At 40.9% G+C, this 20,905-nt stretch overlaps 1 protein-coding gene across 2 annotated transcripts in view; it reads right to left on the bottom strand.

Moving 5' to 3' along the window:
* Nucleotides 1-41: 41 nt before the first annotated feature.
* The window catches only part of hnf4a (hepatocyte nuclear factor 4, alpha), a 32,264-nt gene continuing 11,400 nt past the window's right edge, over nucleotides 42-20,905 (bottom strand). Inside the window, exons 1-10 of one of the 2 annotated variants that reach the window (XM_050064087.1) lie at nucleotides 7,608-7,770; nucleotides 6,426-6,600; nucleotides 5,766-5,860; nucleotides 5,225-5,331; nucleotides 4,974-5,129; nucleotides 4,357-4,444; nucleotides 2,817-2,969; nucleotides 2,462-2,698; nucleotides 2,164-2,286; nucleotides 42-1,088 (exon numbers count right to left, since the gene is read on the bottom strand). In XM_050064087.1, the coding sequence (XP_049920044.1) occupies nucleotides 946-1,088; nucleotides 2,164-2,286; nucleotides 2,462-2,698; nucleotides 2,817-2,969; nucleotides 4,357-4,444; nucleotides 4,974-5,129; nucleotides 5,225-5,331; nucleotides 5,766-5,860; nucleotides 6,426-6,600; nucleotides 7,608-7,695 (1,365 nt within the window). In that variant the 5' untranslated portion in view covers nucleotides 7,696-7,770 and the 3' untranslated portion in view covers nucleotides 42-945. Of the gene's footprint in view, nucleotides 1,089-2,163; nucleotides 2,287-2,461; nucleotides 2,699-2,816; nucleotides 2,970-4,356; nucleotides 4,445-4,973; nucleotides 5,130-5,224; nucleotides 5,332-5,765; nucleotides 5,861-6,425; nucleotides 6,601-7,607; nucleotides 7,771-20,905 lie in introns of those variants that run through there. The other variant, XM_050064088.1, reaches the window with a different exon arrangement.

Raw genomic sequence — 20,905 nt, 5'->3', positions numbered from 1 at the left:
ATCACAAATAATATAAAATATGATCTGCAGAAAACACGATGTAAAAATAGACCTTGAAATTTATTAATTCATCTTCACATTGTAAGGCGAAACAATGCCTGTTTTTTTTTTTTTTTTAAGGCAGTACAGGTTACAAGACACAATTTATTCCATCAGTTAAACCATGACAAAGTACTAAACAAAAAATATAATATATTTTTTAAAAACCAATGCAACATATTATTGGGAAACTTCCTCAGTGTGTCTGCAGGGCACTTTTACAAAGTGGCACCACAGAGTTCACCGTATGCACCAAGATTTCTTGGTGTAGATGTTCAGTTTTACTACTCTAAATAAGTATTTTCCAGTACATAAAACAAACCACACATATTTTAGTCTTGTCACAGAATGTTTAAAAGCAGAACTCATTCAAGTGATTTCCTTTAGCTTTGATAAAACGACAATTTTCTGAGTTCCTGACTGAAAATGTTATCACTAATGAACATAAAATAAAATACTGTGCAACACTAAATACATGACAATGTAAGGTCTGTTGTAACATTCACAAAATACTGACATGATCACGTCGCCATGTCTAACATGAGCCTTACTGCACACACTGAGGCCATGCTACAGAAAGTGATGTTACCCAATAATAAACTACATTATATACAACCATGTACGTCTCTCTACGAGTCGATCTTACAGAACAACAGGATGGTTTGAATGCTCATAGTTTTGTGTGGCTTTCACTGAGCTGTGGAGCTCAACTGCAGCTGCGTGTGAACAAATAGATCCCTGAAGAAAAGCAACAATCTGCAAGGGACATAATTGCAATCATATATTTAGTTACTTTATTGTTTCAGTCAAGTTGACAGCTTCAATGCTGATTATATATAAACTTACATATAAAGACCCTGGTTTAACACAATAAAAAAACTGAAGGAATAAGGACTGAGAGGATTGTTAGATGGCCTCTTGCTTTGTAATAGTAGGCTGAGGGATGGAGGTCGGCTGCTTGGGCACGGTGGCTATGACCCCCTGAGCCAGTTTATAATGTTCTGAGCTGGAGGCAGTAGGCGGGGACGGGATTGGGGTTTCAGGAGTGGCTGAAAAGTAGAACACAGAGTAACAGGAGCGAGTTAGAAACCGCAGCATAAGCAGGTGTATATTTACAATTCTGTGGTATAACATGTCTTGGGCGGGCAACACAATTTTCAGATAAGGAATAAGCACTTTTGTGAAATTTCTCAGAGCATTAAACACGTTAAGAAAGAATAACAGAAGTTCTCTTTGACAAAATAAGCCAGATTAGTTCCCATGAAGAATTTAGAGGATTATTCTGCCAAGCCTGTTTGTCCTTCCAGCTACCTGGCTGGGCTGCACATGGAGCAGGGGGAGGGAGATCTGACAGTCTCTTCTTATCAAAATACAATTGTTTTCAGTTCACTTAGATTAATTCTTCTGATCACACTGATCAAACTTGGATGGACAAAAGCATCCAAGTTCTTCTCTTGTATGTGGCAATGAAAATAACCTTAACAAAGACAGAGACTTAGGGCCCGTCCCAATACCCCCCCTTAGCCCTACCCCTACATTTGTGCGTTCCCACGAGGGGTAGTGGTGTCCCAATTCCTTTTTGTGTGTAGGGGTAGGGGGCATAACGAGGTGGTAGTGGGTATGAAACTAGCCCTTTGGAGCGAGGGATTTCAGATGCTGACCTGCCAGCGAGGGGTGGATGTTGCCATGGCTACCACCAAGCAAGAGATGGGGAAAAAAGTTCGTACATAGCTAATGTTACCGTCGTAAGGTTGCTTGTTAGCTAGCTAGTTAGCTCGCACTATCTGGCGTCTGTCATCTGTCCTGTTCTGCAAAATTGTTGGATTTTTCACACAATCGGTAGGATGAACTCAACCGGAGACTCCATTGTAGATGCCGGTTAGAAATGTAGATGGCTCCCAGCTTCCTGTTTAAAATAGTTATGTATGCATGAACATAACCGACGTGGTGACGTAGTGAGTGGTGTCCCAATTCTGAGGGAAAAATTTCAACCCCTACCCCTCGTTGCTTCATTTCGAGGGCCAAGGGGTAGTGGGCAAGGGCTAGGGGTAGTGGACAAGGGGAGGTATTGGGATTGGGCCTTATTTTTACATGTTGTGCTTCACGTTTGTGTTTTGTACTTACAGATTTGACCGTTGTGGATCGGCGTTGGTATGTTGCTGGTCACTATAACATTGCCGCTGAGATGCTCCTGAACCAGGTGAGGGTGCAGAGAGTGAGGTGCGTGTGGAGCCTCGTTGGCAGAACCTGAGAGACACAACACACAAAAATAAACTCAGTCTTGATTTATTATATCATATCTGTCAGCACAAAGAATGCCACAGTCCTCTCTATCGTCTATATTCTAAACACGTGGTTTCTCTGTATTAATCCAAAGGTTTTAAGATCAGGTGTTGGTTCCAAATGATGTGAAGGAGCTCACCTCCAAGAAGCATTTCTTGTAGCAGGTTGTCAATCTTGGCCATGCCAAAGAGTTTGACAAACTGGATCTGTTCGATCATCTGCCAGGTGATGCTCTGTAGCGTGGGCAGCAGCAGGAGCAGCTCCCCGAAGCGTCCCCGGGAGTCGTACTGCCTGTCGTTGATGTAGTCCTCCAGGCTGACCTGGACCTGGTATCGCATCCGCTTGATCTTTCCGGGGTCACTCAGACCTTTAGCATCTGTGGGCAAATGAAAGCAGGAGGCGTTTACAAAGAGAAGTCTCTAAAATACTTCTCACTGATATTATTGGCTTGTAAAGAAGCTCACGCAACCAAAATGATTGGTCAGCAGCAGTACCTGGGTCAAAGAAAACTATGGCTTTCAAGCAGGCGTATTCATTGTCGTCTATCTGAAGCTCCTGGAAGGGAAGCACCAGCTCATCCAGGATTCTCACAGCTACCCTGCCCACCTCCAACTCCGGGCAGTTTCTGGGAATGATGTGGTCATTTCCTGCAGGAGAATCACGGTGCATGATGAGATTTAAGGGAATACTTCACCCACAAAGTGACCATTTGTACAACAATACAGAAAGAAGTCTCACTTGACTCGACAGTGAACGAAGAATCCAAAAAAGATTAACCTTATTCCTAAATGTAAGTAATGTGGGTCACATTTAATAATAGCAAAACTATATCAAAACATCAGTCTACAAACTCTCATGCAACTCATGCAGTATAATCCACGTCTAATTCTTCCAGTCATATGCTCAGTACTTCCCAAACACATGAATTTTTGCTTAAACATAAAGATTTAAAACCGGACCAAGTTTGAAGTGAAGAAGCCTCTTGGATGAGAGGTGAAACATCTTCAGGATACTCAAGTAAGTCCAGCTGCCCACGATGTAGCACTTAAAATGACCATGACCTGGATGACTGAGAAACTCCACCAACAAAGATGTAAAACACGTCAGTATAAACAATTTGATGACTTTAGACTTAACAAAAACAAAAAAGACTTGCAGTTTGACTCGTGACTTCACTTGGACTTGTGCCTTTTGACTTAAAAAAACTTAGTACCTTCCTCCAAGCCAAGTTGGGAAGAGAAAGTTATGGACGAAACAGGGTTCCCAACCCAGCAGCATGCGGCTACATCGGGTGCTTCTTAGCTCAGGGCCATAAAGCTATAGATATTTTTCCAGAATTAGATTAGTGAAACAAGACGTGAAAGAAATATACAAAATGTATTCTGTTGTCGTACTGGTTCATGTATGAATATATATGAATATTTGCAATGTCATTACAACTTTTTTATAATTAAGTTCAGTCACTCCTGTTTAACAAACTTATTTTATCAAATAAATACAAGTTTTAAAAGCATTTACGCTTTTTGTAAATTTGATATATTATTACTCTGTTGTTAAAATGGCATTACATTTGGTGAAAAGTGCATTATGACTCGTTTGGGACTCGAAACTCAAAGTTTAGGACTTGGCAGTCTTGACTTGGGGCTTGAGTGCAAAGACTTGAGACTTACTTAAACAATGACAAATGACTGGACAAATAAGACTTGGATTATACTGCACAAGTTGTGTGAGAGTTTGTATACAGATGCTGTGATATGGCTTTGCTGTTGTGAAATGTGGAACCTGTTTACTTAAATTCATGAAGAACGTTAACCAGTTTTGGATTCCTCTTTCACCGTGAAGGCACGTGAGAAAAACAAAATTTTCTTCACAAATTGATGGAGAAATGCTGTGAGAAACTGGTATCCAAATGATCATTTCGCAGGTATAATATTATTTTAAAACACTTCATTTAGTCCAGGATGAGACAATGCTTCTGTTAACAGAGATGGGCAACATGAGCAGGGTAAAACACACTTCACTTTTCAGTTTTACCTAATAAGAGGATGTCTTTGTAAAGCATGGATCTCTTTGCAGCACCGAGCAGCAGGTGTTCTCCAGCATGAGCTCGCAGCAGCGCCACCTGAAATACAGGAAATTCATTGACTTATTAAATGTGTGATAATAACTGCAATCCTCTACATTTCAGTGTTAATGAATATTGTATCGTTCTTACATCCCTTTCTAAAAAAAGTCTCTTTTGAAGCTCACTGAGTGAACTGAACTTCCTGGAGGAAGACACGGGCTCCCTCCCTGATATAACATCAGCAAATGAGTTACAGAGGCCTGGTGATCACACTGTTAATGATTCAGCACTTTTTCTCGTGGAGGGATATAACTTTAAAACCAGCTCATCATATTCTAACTGAAGATTAAACCTCAAACTCTTCAACCAGAGTGGTTAAAGAGTTTGAGGTTTTAAGTTAAAAAGTGTCTCTTTAATGCATTTCCTTTTATTTTCTACTACATTTTTATTTATTAAGTGCAAACATATTCACTGTGTCTATACTCGTGTGCTCCTGTAGCCCACACTATGGTTTTGAGCAGACTGGTTGATGAGTGACCAGAGTGTCTATACAACTATGTACACTGTGTCTGCGTACAAGTCTTACCTGGTCATCCAGGGGCAGGTCACAGAAGGCTGGGATGTACTTGGCCCACTCCACCAACACCAACAGCTGCTGTTTCATGGACTCACACACGTCTGTGATGGCAGCGATCTTTTTGGTCCTTATGTCGCCGTTCAGTATGGGAGCAGGGGAGGTGATCTGGATGTGCACATGTGGAATCATTTGATATCCTTGTTCCAGGTGATTAATCACACTTAGATGTGATTTTCAAAACATGATATAGTAGGTCTTACCTGTCTTGACAGTACGTCTGCCTGGATGAGTGCATTGATGGATGGTAAACTGCTGTCTTCATAGCTGGATCTCCTGGTGCTGATTCTGTCTCTTTCATTCTGCACAGCTAAAAACACACACAGAGTTATTGTGTCATTGCTGCTGCAGCTGTATTCAGAGAAAAATGTGCCATTTTCATGCAGCTAAAGAAATTGAAAAGGCGGAAAATCAATAAAAAAAGTAGCTTTCCTCCATTTCTTTGTAGATGGCAGAGTCATTTCAAAGAAAAATAAGTCTTCCAAGGTTGTCATGTTTATCAGTATATGGCTATTATTGCTCGGAAATGTTTGCTCAGCATAAGCTGGTTAGAGACTTCAGCGCTCCACTGAGTGAACATTAACAATGTTGGGTGTTGCGACACACTCAGACGAGTCACGTCAATTCAGTGGGGACAGCTCACACTCCGGCAGTGATTTGCTGATTAAATGGGGAATTTCTGTTTTCACAAACTGAGTGTATAGATTCTGTCAGTGTGCTTTGAAAACATAAACAGGCACCTACCTTCTTTCTTCATGCCGGCTCTGAAGCATTTCTTCAGTCTGCAGTATCTGCATTGATTTCGCTTGTCTTTGTCCACGATGCATTGTCTGTTGAACCTGAAAAAATGAGCAGATTGAGTCTGTTTGTGCTGTCATAGAATCCAAAAAGAAACTTGAATAAGTGAAGCAAATGGAGCTGCAGGGATCAGTTGATTGACAGAAAATTATTTGGCAACAATTTTGATAATTGAAGAGGTATTTTTAGTATTTTTTAAAGGAAAAATGTCAAACATTTGCTGTTTTCAGCCTCTCAACTGTGAGGATTTGATGCATTTCTTCATAGTAAACAAAAACATTTGGATTTTAGACTGGTGGTCAGACAAAATTTGATTTGTGAGGATGTCAGCGTGACCTGTGGGAAATTATAACAGGCATTTCTCAATATTGTGACATTTCTAAAAATGAGATTGATCGATTAATCAAGAAAATAATCTGCAGACTAGTTGCTGCCAAAGAAGCGACTGGGCCCCTAATTTACTGAAACAAACAAAGTTTATCTTTTGTTTTTTTCCTCTTTCACACACTCAAACATCACTTTGGAACTGGCTCTGTTGGCCGGACTACATGTGTAATGCTTTGCTTCAGTGTCATGCAGAACCGTCAGTTGCAGATCTGCCCTCACCTGCACGAGTACATGTGGTTTTTGCGGACGCTGCGTCTAAAGAAGCCCTTGCAGCCGTCACAGCTGGACGCCCCGTAGTGCTTGCCAGTGGCTCTGTCTCCACATATGGCACACAGGCTGCCTGCCCCCAGGTGGCTGGTAGCGTTCATGTTGGTGCTCTCAGCCGGCGAGGAGTCTGAAAGAGAAACAGAGAACAAATGTCTTATCAGGTCAGCTGGCTTTGAGTTTATCAGTTTTAGAGCTGAAACCAGAGGAAGAGTGCTTTTATAAACGCTTGATTAGATGGCAGTCATCAAGCATAAAGGAACATGAAGTTCAGAGGTTGTTTCCATGTGACAGTTTGTCAGGCTGGTTTGATTTCAGAAGGTGTGAACGGCCCAGAGTGAATACAGTGATCAGCTCCATTGACGCCTGACCAAAAACCGGCCTTCATGAGAACCTGTGAGGGTCTGTTAACCTGCCTGAGTAGCTCAGACAGTGTCAACAGAGCAAAATTGATGACGGCTTGATTGCCTCTGAAAAGACAATCACTGGAGACAGTTTTCTTTTCAGTCACCACACTGGGTCAATCAATCATAGAGCTTGTCATGCTATAGATTAAAGACGGCAGGCTGACTCATGAGACCCTGATATACGTTTGAGTAGAAACATGTAAGTGATGGAAAAGTCTGTGAAGCTTCCTTTTTTTTGGAGTCTCACTGGGAATTTTAGAATCAGGATCACAAGTGCACGTCATGGGAGACTGCATGTATGAATAAGTTGGTGTCACTGTGAACACTTTCTCTTCACTTCAGCCTCTGTGGGAACAGACCGTTGGTAACAGGAGATGCACGATCATGATACTCAAACTACTGCTTCATCAGAGGATGAATATCAACTCAGTGAAATTAATCTGACACCACTTTGCTCCACAAGCTGAAACAGGTTAAAATTGCTTCGACCAAATGACCCTGGCGCATTGAGGATAGAGCGGAGCCTCGTAAATCAAAGTCTCTTAATGTTTTACTATTGTGCCCAGAGGTGATAAAAGAAGACCACTGCACAGGATCATCCCTCTGCGAGCAGATGGACAAATGACCCCTTTTTATCACTTCATGCTGCCCCTGTCCTCTCTCCTGACCAAAGTTTTAAATCAGTAAAAGTTTCAAAGTTCAACACCACAGCTGCATATATGTGACTCACCTGTGCCCAACGGGAGCACTTGCATGTTTTCGAACTCCAGCGTAGTGTAGGCTGGGTCCAGAGCCTCGCTGTAGTCTGCCATGTCCATGTCTGCCAGTGCTTTGGACAAACAAATTCTCAACTACCTGACAGTGGGGCAGAAAGACTTGTCCAAGAAGCTAATGTGCCCCCCTCCTCCCCCTCCTCCCCCTCCTCCTTTCTTTCTCACACCCCCTCACACCTCCACTAACCCCCCCTTAGCCTAGCTCCGCCCACTGACAAGGTAGCTCCCTGGGCCAGTTGAGTGTGATGGGGACTTACTGGTGTCAGAGAGGAGACCAGTGAGTGACAGCAAAGCTCCCCTCCTTCTCCTCCTTCCCTCGTGCTGCTAACCAGAGGAGAGGTGGTGTCTCTCTGGTTGATGGTTAACTAGCCCCTTCACTGGTGAATCACAGGGTTGTTTTTTTTGTTTTTTGGAAGAGATAGCACAACTTTGATATCTGACATCTCCTCTTGGTTCTCTTGTCAGCAATGGATAAACAATTCCTCCGTGAGAGCGGAATCAGGTCAATCCTTTGCCAAATCACTGCTCCGACGCCGCTTTAAACCAGCTCACTTTTACAGCCAGCACTTTCTGTAGCATGCTGTTATCACATGCACACAAATTTACAGCGTCCACATTGAAGCAGCCAAGAACACATGAAGGTGCAGCAGAGCCTGGTGTGTCTGTCTGCAGGGAGAAAGTCATGTACGAAAGTGCAACTTTTAATGGAGTTGTTCTTGAGTATTTTATTTTCTGCTACTTTTAACTTTCACTTCCTTTGAAAGGTCGTAGAGGGAAGGTTAAAGTATCATATGTAGGTTTAAGGTAGTTGTGCTTGAGTATTTCCATTGTATGCTACTTTATACGTCCACTTCACTACATTTCACTTCATCTGACAGCCATGGGCAGATAATGAGACAATGTGTCCCGACTCCTGCTGTAAAGGAGCAAGACATCCAGACTCAAAGAGACACACATTGTCATTTTGTGTCTTTTTAGGGGACATTTTGCAGGTGAAGCAGAACTCTCTGACGCTAAAAACTGCACCTGGAGTTAAATAATTAGTTCACACTACAGACGAAGGGTCTGACTAACAGCTCCCTGTCACAGCAGATCCACACTGACACTCCACTGCACAGATATGATATAAAATACTACAGAAAATATCACAGGAAACCATCAAAGAAAGCCTGAGATACATGTTCTTGTTTGTCAAACTGATTCATGCTGCTTTACTAATGTAACTGTGCACTGCAGTCAGAATTAAAAATAAACAAATAAATAGTGGATTGGATTTGGTCAACAGATCCTTGATACAAACATTCAGTAATGCATCCACTAATTACTTTGCAAATCCAGAATTTACCGCTAACACATATGATCACTTTATAACCTATGATACTGGCGTTGCAGCACTCAAGGTTGGTTTTGGTCTCGAGACTGTATTAAGATTCTGGTCTGGTCTCAGGCTCAGCTGCAGTTTTGCTCGATCTTGTCTTGGTCTCAGAAAAAGAGGACCTAGGATTTTATTTCAAGACCACAACTGCAGGAATATCACTAATTTGCCTGTGCAACAAATGAGTTCTGAATATAGATGGTTAATCTGATTTTTTTTTTGTTTACTCATGGAAAACAGAGGAAAATTCCTACACATAAGTTCACCTGTGCAAATCCTTGTCATTATTTTGTCAACACATTTCTCATAGTACACTTATAAAGACATGAACATACAGTATGGCAATAAAAGATCAATTTTTAAGTAGTACCTGTGGTTTGCATGTTCCACATTTTATTGTAAAGGTGTCATGCAGTCTGGGACTCACACTGGTCTGGTCTTGGTGATGACCTGGTCTCGATATACTCTAGTCAGGGTTATGACTGGGTCTCGACATATTCTGGTATTAATCATGACCTGGTCTCAATACACTGTGCTCTTGGTCTTAACTTGGTCTTGTTGCAGTCTGGTCCTGGTCATGGCTTGGTCTTGGTTTAGGTGGTCTTGACTGCAGCACTAGATGAAACTAACCATGACTTAAAACACTCTGGTCTTGGTCATGACTTGGTCTCAATACACTCTGGTCTTGGTCTTGACTTGGTCTTGATACACTTTGGTCTTGGTCTTGACTTGGTTCTGATACACTCTGGTCTTGGTCTTGACTTGGTCTTGATACACTTTGGTCTTGGTCATGCCAGGGTCTTGCTATACTTTGGTCTTGGTCTTGACTTGGTCTCGTTACACTCTGGTCTTGGTCTTGACTTGATTCTGATACACTCTGGTCTTGGTCTTGACTTGGTCTAGATGCACTCTGTTCTTGGTCTTGACTTGGTCTCGTTACACTCTGGTCTTGGTCTTGACTTGGTCTCAATACACTCTGGTCTTGGTCTTAACTTGGTCTCAATACACTCTGGTCTTGGTCATGACTTGGTCTCAATACACTCTGGTCTTGGTCATGACTTGGTCTAGATGTACTCTGTTCTTGGTCTTGACTTGGTCTTGTTACACTCTGGTCTTGGTCTTGACTTGATTCTGATACACTCTGGTCTTGGTCCTGACTTGGTCTAGATGCACTCTGTTCTTGGTCTTGACTTGGTCTCGTTACACTCTGGTCTTGGTCTTGACTTGGTCTTGATACACTCTGGTCTCAGTCTTGACTTGGTCTCAATACACTCTGGTCTTGGTCTTAACTTGGTCTCGATGCAGTCTGGTCCTGGTCATGGCTTGGTCTCAATGAACTGGGTTTAGGTGGTCTAAAAGGGTCCATTCTGTGTTGATTCACACTCACATTTGAACAACATTTCTTTATAATACTTTTGTAGTTTTACTTTAATGCAGGACTTAAACTCGAGTATTTATTTACAAGTAAAGGTGATGAATTCATCTTCTACCTCAGGGAACCCACCAGTCAGATCGTATCAGTCCGTCATATTAAGACCTACTTCCATGTGTAATACGTTGTTGGTAAATCTGAGTTAATTCCTTCATGATTAACAGGGGAAACAACTCTTGCTAAAGCAAAGTGATGCCTTTATGTAAAAGACTTCATTGTTTGTGAAAATGCAAGGTGCACGTGAGGCTGATCTAAAAGCTCAACACTTGTTGGAAAGGCAGCAGCTGCTCAGAGAGACAGAGAGACAGCCTTGGAGCATATTTAGGAATCATTTTAGAGGAAATAAACATCACACAGGATACACGCTTTAGTAAGAACCGAAACTGATTACTTATATATGTTTTTTTTGTGCGTAGTTATTTATGATAAACATGTCTCAAAGGTCCTCTATTGTGGATTTGTCACTTAAAAATCCATCAAAAACAGAAGTGACTCCCAGCTTGCACATCAGGAGGTATAGTTTTCAGGAGGTATGTGAAATACTGTGGAGCAGCTCAGCAAATTTGAGAAAAATCTAAATTATAATGGTAAAATACACAATTTAGAGGGAAAATAAACACACAAATATTATTAGAAATTTGAGTGAGGCTGATCTTTAGTATGTTAATTGTCACAATAACTAACAAACTATAAGATATGCCAGGCAGACAATGGAGTGAGCAGAAAAGTCAGAATACATAAAGGAGACAGATGAATGGTTGATTATGCAAATCTGACCCACTGAAAAAACACAAAGTGCCTAAACATGAACATTTCCAGGATCATTATGTCTGATATGATAAATGTTATTGACACTTATAAAACATATTCATGTAGCGCTGTTAATTAAATCACAGTTTAATACCAACTTATATCTACATATTTAGAACATGAGAGCAGGTGGTGTTGATGAAAAGTTTGGGAGCCGTTCAAGTAGGCTACTACATCATAACTTTAGGAATACTGTTTAAAGGAACTTTTCGCTAAATATAAGGTAAATATTTAACGAGTTAAAAGTAAAACTCTAAATTGACTGATTAACGACATCATCATAATAACAATTAAATTAGTATGAACTGTAAAGGATTTAATACATAAATTGACATTTGAAATATTATTTTGTTGTATCTTCTCACAGCTACATTATAATGGGTTATAAAAAATTGTTTGCAACAGTTTTTGTGAATGCTAAATAGGTGGGATTAGAATAAAGTGTCACAGATAGCACAAATAAGATGATATGTTATGTACTTAATTACAATAATAGAGCCTGTATATTTAAAGGATACTGAAATGCAAACATTGCTGATAGGGTCAAGAATAAAGCAGTAGATCATTTATATAAATGACCAGCACAGGTTTAATACAAGGCATACTGTATGTAAATTTAGTCAGTTAAAATATACATGTTTGTTTTTTGTCAATATTTATAAAAACTCCCTCCACTTATGAAGGCCAAGAGATGTGGATGAAATCTATCCTCTGTGAATGATTTGTAAGTGTGTGTAATAATTAATCATTAAATGTCATTACAGCTGTGTAATACTGTGATGTCAATCATTCACTAAGTATTAATACGCCACTTACAGATGCTTTACAGGACGGAGTCATACCTGTTGTCAAATGACATTAATAAACACTTAAAAATGCACTTTTATCTGCGTACAGCCACATTATAAGCTCTTTATGAAGGGTTTATAGTGCGTATGATGCTTAATGTGGCGAGTAAAGCAATGTGGTACTTTTCATCTACTGTTTCGATTAGAAATCCTAATCTGGAGTGAAATGTGTGAGAATAAAGTGCTAAAATAATTTATTGCACATGAAATTGGTAAAAAAAAAAAAAATCACACGTGCTTGTAGTTTTTGGCGGTGGTTTTCTTTCACGTGTGACTTTTGTACCAAGCTCCTGATTCCCGAATCCAATTGTTTTAAAAAATAAATTCTCTGCTTGCGCAAAGTGTCCGCCTCCTAAATGTCGCAGAGCAAACAGTAGTCTTGTATTTGAAGAGAAAGTGCCAGTACATAGCAGCAGGTCAACGATCCCGAGTTCACGCCGGACCTCAGTGTGCAGTAAACCCCCTGTAGCTGAACTTGTTAACCACGCACTCAAATTATACTGAGGGCTCATAAAATTATTTTTCTTCCAGCAGGCAAACACAATTACATTCCTGCAGCCTCCTGTTTATGATTCTGATGTGTTTAATGATTGTATTGACAGAAAAAACCCCTTTATGATAATCCAATCACAACTGAAAATGGAAGTGATCAACCTGTGATTAAACCCACAGAAACTCTTCTCTTCACTCTGTCATACATTTAGATTCATTGATCTGGAAATCTTTAACAAACTGATTAACTCAATGGAAACTACGCCCACCATCAAAACATGATTAACATCTGTTTTACACACTCCCTACGGCGCTCTGCATCAAACTGTGTAGCTCAGTCGGAGCATGTTGTTTCACTTGTGTGTACAGAGGTCGTCCGTTACAACATTTCTTCACGTTCGATCGGTGCTGCTCTTCTGCAATGCCCATATTTGCTCAAGAATTGTGCTGATTATTTCAAAGCAGTAAGCAGAGGATAGAGAGGGGAGGGGAGGGTGAGGATGGGAGAATCAGTGTGGAGCTATGAATGAGTCACTCAGAGCAAATCTTATCTTCCCTGTCATTAAAGTGCTTTTATCGCTGCTCCCATCTTAAATTTCTGTGAACTCCTCAAGGAACAGTCGTATATGCAGGACTATAAAGTATAATCTGCACGGTTATAGCTTTCTTAATCATGAATTGACAAACTGTTCCGATGTGTCAGATAGAGGGAAGGTTAGGTTTAAATTCTCTCGTCACTTATCTGTATTTTGAGGTGGGGGCTTTGTCTTAACATATTACATTCCCACAGTACACAGGCTGGAGTGACACGTGCAGGAGGCTGTAAAACACACGGACCTCTGAGCAGAATAAAGTCACAGCAGCTGTTTGTTCTGGTGACATACTCCAATGTAGTCACTGTGTTCATAAAACAAAACCACAGACTGTAAAGAGAAAAGTTTACTGCTGTTAACAGGAAACAAAATGTTCAAAAGTCTAACCTGTCGATTCCAAATAAATAGCCTGACATTTTAAGGAGTACTTTATTCCTGCCGAGAGTTAGATGATGAGATCGATACCACTCTCATGTCTGTACGCTAAATATGAATCTACTGACATTTCACTTAATTTAAATCTCTGTTTTCAGAGATGTCTTCACAACTATTGGATTGTTCCTTGGAGTCTCCACGATGCACCCCTACATCTGAAGAAGTGATTGGCCTTTTAAGTATGAGATCTTTAACACTTCACAGCTAGCTTATTGCTAACTGAGCATTTTCATCAGGGCTTCCGCTTTTGGCCCGAGGGGCTGATTGTGGACTTAAGTGGGCAACACATTCTCATCGACCTCGTCACATATCGATGTTTGGTCATGGACTTGCCACGTCCACATACGACGTAAAAAGGTAGCCTACCCTGGGTGTTGGTTGCTGACGTTCTGGGACGCCATGTCAACATTTACATACAGTCTCTTTCAAAATAAATACACTACATCAGTACAACAGTGCGAATTGATGTTCGTTTCCTCCAACAACTAAGGGACGTGGTTGGGTTTACGGTAGTTAACTCAGCCATGGTTGACGAGAAAATAGCGGGAGGTGAAGAAAATTGCAGGAGGGTTGCAATGATCAAAAAGGTGACATTTGTGATCNCATGGTTGACGAGAAAATAGCGGGAGGTGAAGAAAATTGCAGGAGGAGGGTTGCAATGATCAAAAAGGTGACATTTGTGATCAAGCGACGTGATACTCGTGTTACGGGCGATGACATCGCGTCCATCGCGTTTGGTGTGAACGCACAGTAAGCCGAATGTAAACAGGTGACTTGTATAAAATGTCACCCCTGTACAGTTGTCATAAAAGGGGAAAATTAGCTACAGTGACCAAAACCATTTTTGTACCAGGCTGTAAACATGTTTATTTCTGCTGTAAAGTTGGGTATTTTAACATACCCAGCCAGCCTCAAGTGGTCATTCAAAGAACTACAGTTTTTGGCACTTCCATGTTGGCTTCATTTTCCAGCCCTGGAGGCTGCCACTGGGTTTGCTCTATGGGCCAACTATGCAGAAGATCTGGGTAATTTTAAACCCAGAAAGTCAAACCTTTTTGGCTTATGTGCTACTGAGCAACTTTCATAGGGATGAACAGGGCTCTGCCTCCAGTGCTGTATTCAGTTCTCTTTATGCATCCATGCCTAATACCTGAAAAAATAATAACATTTCCTTCATCCTCAGCTGCACTTATTTAAATGCTATTTATCAAATGTTCGCATGCCAGCACACTCAACCCATGACTGCATATAAAGATAGACAACTCATCTCTACTTTCTCCCACTGTTGAAAAAAAATGAAGCCAAAATATCCCCAGCACATTTAGAGCCAGAGTCTGCACAGCAGCAATTTTCACGGTACTGACTTCCTGCCCTCTGACCAATCGCAAGCAGTGCCATTGATTGCGAGCACACTGATTGTCACACACACAGCTGTCAGTTATGATGTCACACCCCCTTTTTATAGCATCAAATAACTAATGAAAACAAAACTCATCAGCAAAAGGAGCACTTAAACATACTTGAGCTTGATAAGAACTACCTAAAAGGACAGAAGGAGTGCACTCTGAGCTTTTGGTTTGGATGCATCCAAAAGTATATCCTCACTGCGATGCAAGCTTGACTGACATGTAGTCGCCTATCATGATATTCCTGCAACAACAGATTGTACAAAATAAGATTAGCTTACGTTTTTGGTTACTCTGAAAGAGCTTATTTGAGTATGAGACATTTTAAATAATTAACATGATTAAAAATTGCTTGTAGGGCGACATATTTAGCAGCAGGTATCATTCTTTTGGACTGTGTGGAGGCCAAAACTTACAGCGACAGAAAAAAGAAAATGGAGGGATGGGTTGACATACTTAGAAATGAATATTTGTATACTAAGAAGTACCGACAATAATTACATGTGCATGTCACAACCTTAACTCTGTGTCTTAGTTTTATGCATAAGACTTCTTAAATTTTATTTTCAGTTTTTTGTCCAGGTCTCGTGTTGGATTCAATCTGTGTCTTTTATTTTGGTTTTCTTAATTTGTATGTTTGTTATGGTGAATAATTGTGTGTCATGTGCATGTTGTTTATGGCAGAAATAAATTCATTTGTCTTGTTTTAATGTTTGTGAGCACAGAATAAATAGTTGCTAAGCAGTTATCGGAGCTGAAGCAGAACTTTAACACAACACCATGATAATGGCTGCAGCCGACAGTAACTTCCTGACATTTAGCTGTTAAATAGCTGTTAAATACAGTGGGAGGCTGCCATGATGAAATGCGATGGGCCAGAGTGCTGTCTTATAATCAGTCACCCAAACTCTTGCCCCGGGGCTAAAAGTCAAAGGATCGCTGAAACCTGATGTAACACTTGTGTGATTCTCCCCTTTGAAACTTCAAACTCCAGTTTGTGAACAAAGTCCTGTCTATCTTCTGAATAGGAATCTCCGACCACTGACCAAACTCCATTTGCAACCACTGCCTATTTGTACCTTCTCCTCAATGACTACATTTCATTTCCCCAAGTCCGATCTCAAAGGCAGGCGGCAGGGAAGCAACATAGTTAAAATCAAAACACAGGAGCCGGCAGCTGGGAGGAAAAGACACGGTGATCACGGTGGCCTGGAAGAGTTAATAAGATGTGGAATATACACTGTCTGGGGACTTATTTTGTTTCTTTCCAGAGAGAGCTGCGGCACAGGGGGAATGTGTGTTTGTAAAGCACCATCCAGGAGCGTGTTGATGTTGATAAGAGTAAAACAGAAGGAGACAATGTGCTGGCTGCAGCAGATTTGAGGCTGCTGCTCTGCTCTCCTGCAGTAGATGGAGGAGATAGGTGAGTAGAGTGTCATGGCAAAGACCTTGTCAACAGATAACTATCTGCAAATAACACAGCTTATGCAAGCCCCTGTGGCTGACCGCGGGAATATCATATTTTCTATGCCACAGGAATATTGTCACTGACTTTCATCGCATCTAATGACCCTGATTGATTTTTTTGTAAAGATCATTTTACCTTTTTTAAAGTAATTATTCATCAATTTGTTCATGTGATTCGTCTACAAATTGTGTTGTACCTTTCTCCTGCTTTTATAGTTGAAACTACTTTTTCACAGCTCAGCTAAAAAACTTATTTCTAATTTTTTCTGTCATATAACGGCACCCATTGACTCCACTGAAGCTTATCTGTCCTCAGAGGCCCACAAACCCTGTTAACCAAAGCCAATTCATTCTCTGCAGTGGTGCGTAGGTTTCAGGATTTGTGTTAAAATGACAGATGTAATCATGGACATAATCAGGTCACCAAACAGCGGTCTTTCCATGTTAATTAAAAAACATTATATACAAGGTTTTAGTTTCTCTCCAGCCATACAACATGACTTTTTTAGGGGATGTTTAACTGTTTATAAAGATTGTTTCAATAAATTTGAAATGGAAAGACATTTAAATCAGTTTTTTCTTTGAAAGAATAGAAGAGTTGTCTTAGTGTCCTCGCCCATGATGACTATTTACTCTCGGGGTAATGATAAACCACTACAGCCTATTTAGTTTTTCACTCTCATAGTATTACAGGGCAATAAAAAATGAAGTAGCCTAAAAAATGAGGGAGGTATGCAGGTGGAGAAAGGTAATATAATACTGTGATTTATTTTAGCCGCTATTTGAATTATTTCTGACACTGTATGCTCTGTCTTTGTGTCTAAAATGTCCTTATAGTAAGAAGTAGTTTTTGTATGGTGCACAGCTTTGTAGCCCTCATGCACAAACACTTCTTAATGTCACATATTTGTTTTGGAGGTCAAAATAACCCTTCAACACACCTCTGTAATGTTTCAAGCGCAAGCCAACGTTCTGAAAATGTAACCTACAAAAACACGCTTCATCCTGTGACACATCCCTTCAGACCGAAAAACTCAAGTAGCCTCTGTGCCACCAAATAAGTAAACAATTGCATCAATAAACATGAAGACCCATGCAAGACGTAAATCAATCACAGTGTGTGATGATAAGGCTCTGTAATCATTAACTCTGTTTTGCTGAGAGTTCGTTTTGACTGCCGGCCCAATCCCCTCCATCAGCAGCTCTGCGCCGAGCACTTTTATCTCTCTGATTCTCGATGAGGTCCTTCAGTCAGCAGCCAATCAATAGACATTTAACCTCCACAGCTTGAATAACAAGGCACTAAATATTTGTTAACGTTATCCTGTCAGCACACAGCCTGAATCAAAGAGGACTTCATCCAAAACTTAAATCTGTTTAATGCTGTTGGAAATATTTCTCAGTAATATTTGGGATATTTTTCCTCAACTCACTCATTTTGTCCGCTGACTGTATTAGTAACACTGATGTTTGACAGTTTAAACACTCTCATGTTTCCTCAGTGTTCTTTCTACCTGCAGAGGTCACATCCCGCTCTCTTCTGGTCTCATTCTGTTTGAACAAACCAACTCTGTCATCTGATCACTCGCTCTTTTTTTATTCCAGTGTTACCAGTCAACATTTTTTCTTTTACACCACTTCCACAGGCCTGTCAACAGTGATCGAAGAAGTATTCAAACCCATTTTCTCAAGTTAAAGAGGCAAAAATATTCTATTACAAGAACATTTCCTTCATTCTTCATTCTTCATTCATCGGACAGGATTAGTTTTGCATAGGGATGTGGACTAATGTCAGTTTACCACAGGATGTCTGTAATATAAATGTCTGATTCACACGGGACAAGAAATCTCTGTAATTCTGCCAGAGATGGGAGTGGTAACTTGGTTTGCGCCCTGGCGTCACCTCCCTGTCTGCATGTGTGTGCTATGTTGCTTCCTGTATGTGTTACCTTTACTAATGATTTAATTTAAAGGCACTATGTGTAATAATTTCAGTTGTTCTTTGAGACAAACAAATTTTGCAGTCAAAAGTGTGTCCTAGCACATGTGTATTTACCTCCATCAGCTCATGTCCGTAAGCTCCGAAATTCTCATTTACATATACATTGCGACTGGTGTCTCATCGTGTATGTGCGCCATCTTGAAAATACAGGTATGTACGGGGACATACTTGAGAAATACGGAATCGCCTTTCACGTTTTCACTTGTCGGTTTCCGGTTTCCGCCTGCAGGTAGAGTGACGAAGAGCAGCAGCAAGCAGGCTAGTCACAAGTGCAGGTGCATTTGAAAAAAGGCAAAAAGGCAACGTGACCAGCGATTTCAAAAAACTAGGGTCAACATCCGGGTAGCCTTTCCCAGGTGGAGAGAGCTGCTGAAGGAGAACCACAGCTAAAAGTGGCTAACAGCTGTTAGCGACTGTTAGTGCTGTTAGCGGCGCTGGTCGCTAACAGCTGTTAGCGACGCAGTGTTGCGAGGAGAGGGATGAGGTGTGTGAGGTTGAGCCACTTGTCAGTTGTCAAAAGACAAGCCGTGATTGGTTTGTTTCGATTTACACCCGCCCCAACAGTCCTACGTTGTAAACACAGCCAGCATGGTGAGGAGGGGGTTTGTCAACTTCCGTCGCGTGTGTCTGCGTAGGAGCCTGAATGAATACTCCACGAAGTATCGGATGACATGGTTTCATCAATGTTATCATAGCTTTTTCGGTACACAGTAGCTACCGTTGTTGCAATACGCGTTTGAAACAGTGAGGCGCTAGAGTGCGCTATCAGTTTGAATGCAATATACAATCTCAACACTAGATGGGAGAAATTCCTACACAGTGCCCGTTTAATGATTAGCCCAATATGAAATATTGCCCATGATCAGGAATGTGTGTACACAACGATTAGCAATATGGATTTATATTAGGCCTACCTAACACAACCAGAGGTCTTGTGGCTCTGAAAAGTGCTTTCTTCTCGACCTTTTTGATTGGTCTCCCACGTAGGGCTACGCGATCATTAGAAGAATGTGTATCACGACTGCCAACAACACCGAATGCTTCTTCAAGCTCCTCCATCATCGAAAAAACGCAGAAAAATGGTTGTAAACAGGACGTGACGAAATATTTACATACATTTTTACAGAGGATCGCGTTCGCACGGGATTAATATTACCCGAGGTATTTTCTCCGGACTGTTTTACAGAAGGTAAAAGTCGCTGTAATTTTTACTGACATTATCCATAATGATTAAAGACATGGCGCGTTCGGACGGGACTAAAATCCCTGGTAATAATTACTTTACCCCACGTCTCCACGTTAAACTAATCCCGTCCAAATAGGGCTTTAGACTCCTTTCCCATTGTCAGTGCATCAAACCTGTGTACACAACTCTGAAGTAGACGAGTTTGCTTTTCTTTTGTTGTTTTGTTTTGGTGTGTCACATTCAATGTCACAGAGAGGCCTGAAAACACGTTAGTACTCATCAGAAAGCAGCATGGAGGCCGGTGAAAACTTTACTGTGGTCACTTCTTCTTACTTGTTCAGCCTCTCTTTCAAACTTGGTGCAGACTAATTTGGATTGATGTGTCAGCGCTGCTTGGGTGGAGACGGACGGTATTTTGTGGTAGTGACATGTAGCATCTTGCCAGTTAAGGGGCTAAAATTAGCACATTTACCTGGGTGTTGTGTTTCCATCCATGCTGATTGGAGACGGAGCCAATAAGATGTTAGTGGGTGTTAACAGGTTTTTGCGCAGTGGGAAAGCTGCTTAAGATGCAGCACTGCAAAAGCACTCCCTTACAAGCAGCGGTAATGTAGCACAAAATTCTGGGCCCTATGCTGAAGCATTATCTGGGGGGCCCCCTTCCCTTCCTCTCTTGATCCATGTCTCTCACGCACATCAGTTTACTTTCTCTCTCATTCCTTTCTTTTTCTTTCTCGAACCCAGATTCCTCTTTCTTGGGGAAAAACATGGCAGTGTACGTTGGTGATCCAGCAACATAACAGTCATATACTCAGCTCAAGCAGCATATAGAGAGGGATCCTGGTGCTGGGGCGGATGAAACCATTTTATGTCTTTACAGGATGAGAAAAGCCTCAGAGAGCTTCCACTATTTTTTAATACAAAGTTTAGTCTTTCAATCAGTTTATTCAGCCAGTTTTGATTTAGTAATTTAGTAAAGGTAATTACTTAAAAGTAAAAAAAAAATAAAAAGTCCAAATAAAATCAAACTTTTCATTCCAGGGTTTTCAAGGGCCCCCGTTCCATTGGGGCCCGGGCCAATCATTTCCATTTCCCCCACCAACTTTTACAAGTAAAAATCCTCCTAGCTGATTATTAGATGTTAATATTTGGTTAAATTTAGGTTGTGACATTGACCAAAATCAAAACCTAATGCCAGCATCAATTTGA

Source organism: Epinephelus moara, chromosome 16, assembly GCF_006386435.1.
Source record: "Epinephelus moara isolate mb chromosome 16, YSFRI_EMoa_1.0, whole genome shotgun sequence".
In the NCBI taxonomy this organism is placed as follows: Eukaryota; Metazoa; Chordata; class Actinopteri; order Perciformes; family Serranidae; genus Epinephelus; species Epinephelus moara.
The sequence above is the reverse complement of the archived record's forward strand: the minus strand, read 5'-3'. Positions and strand labels throughout refer to the sequence as shown.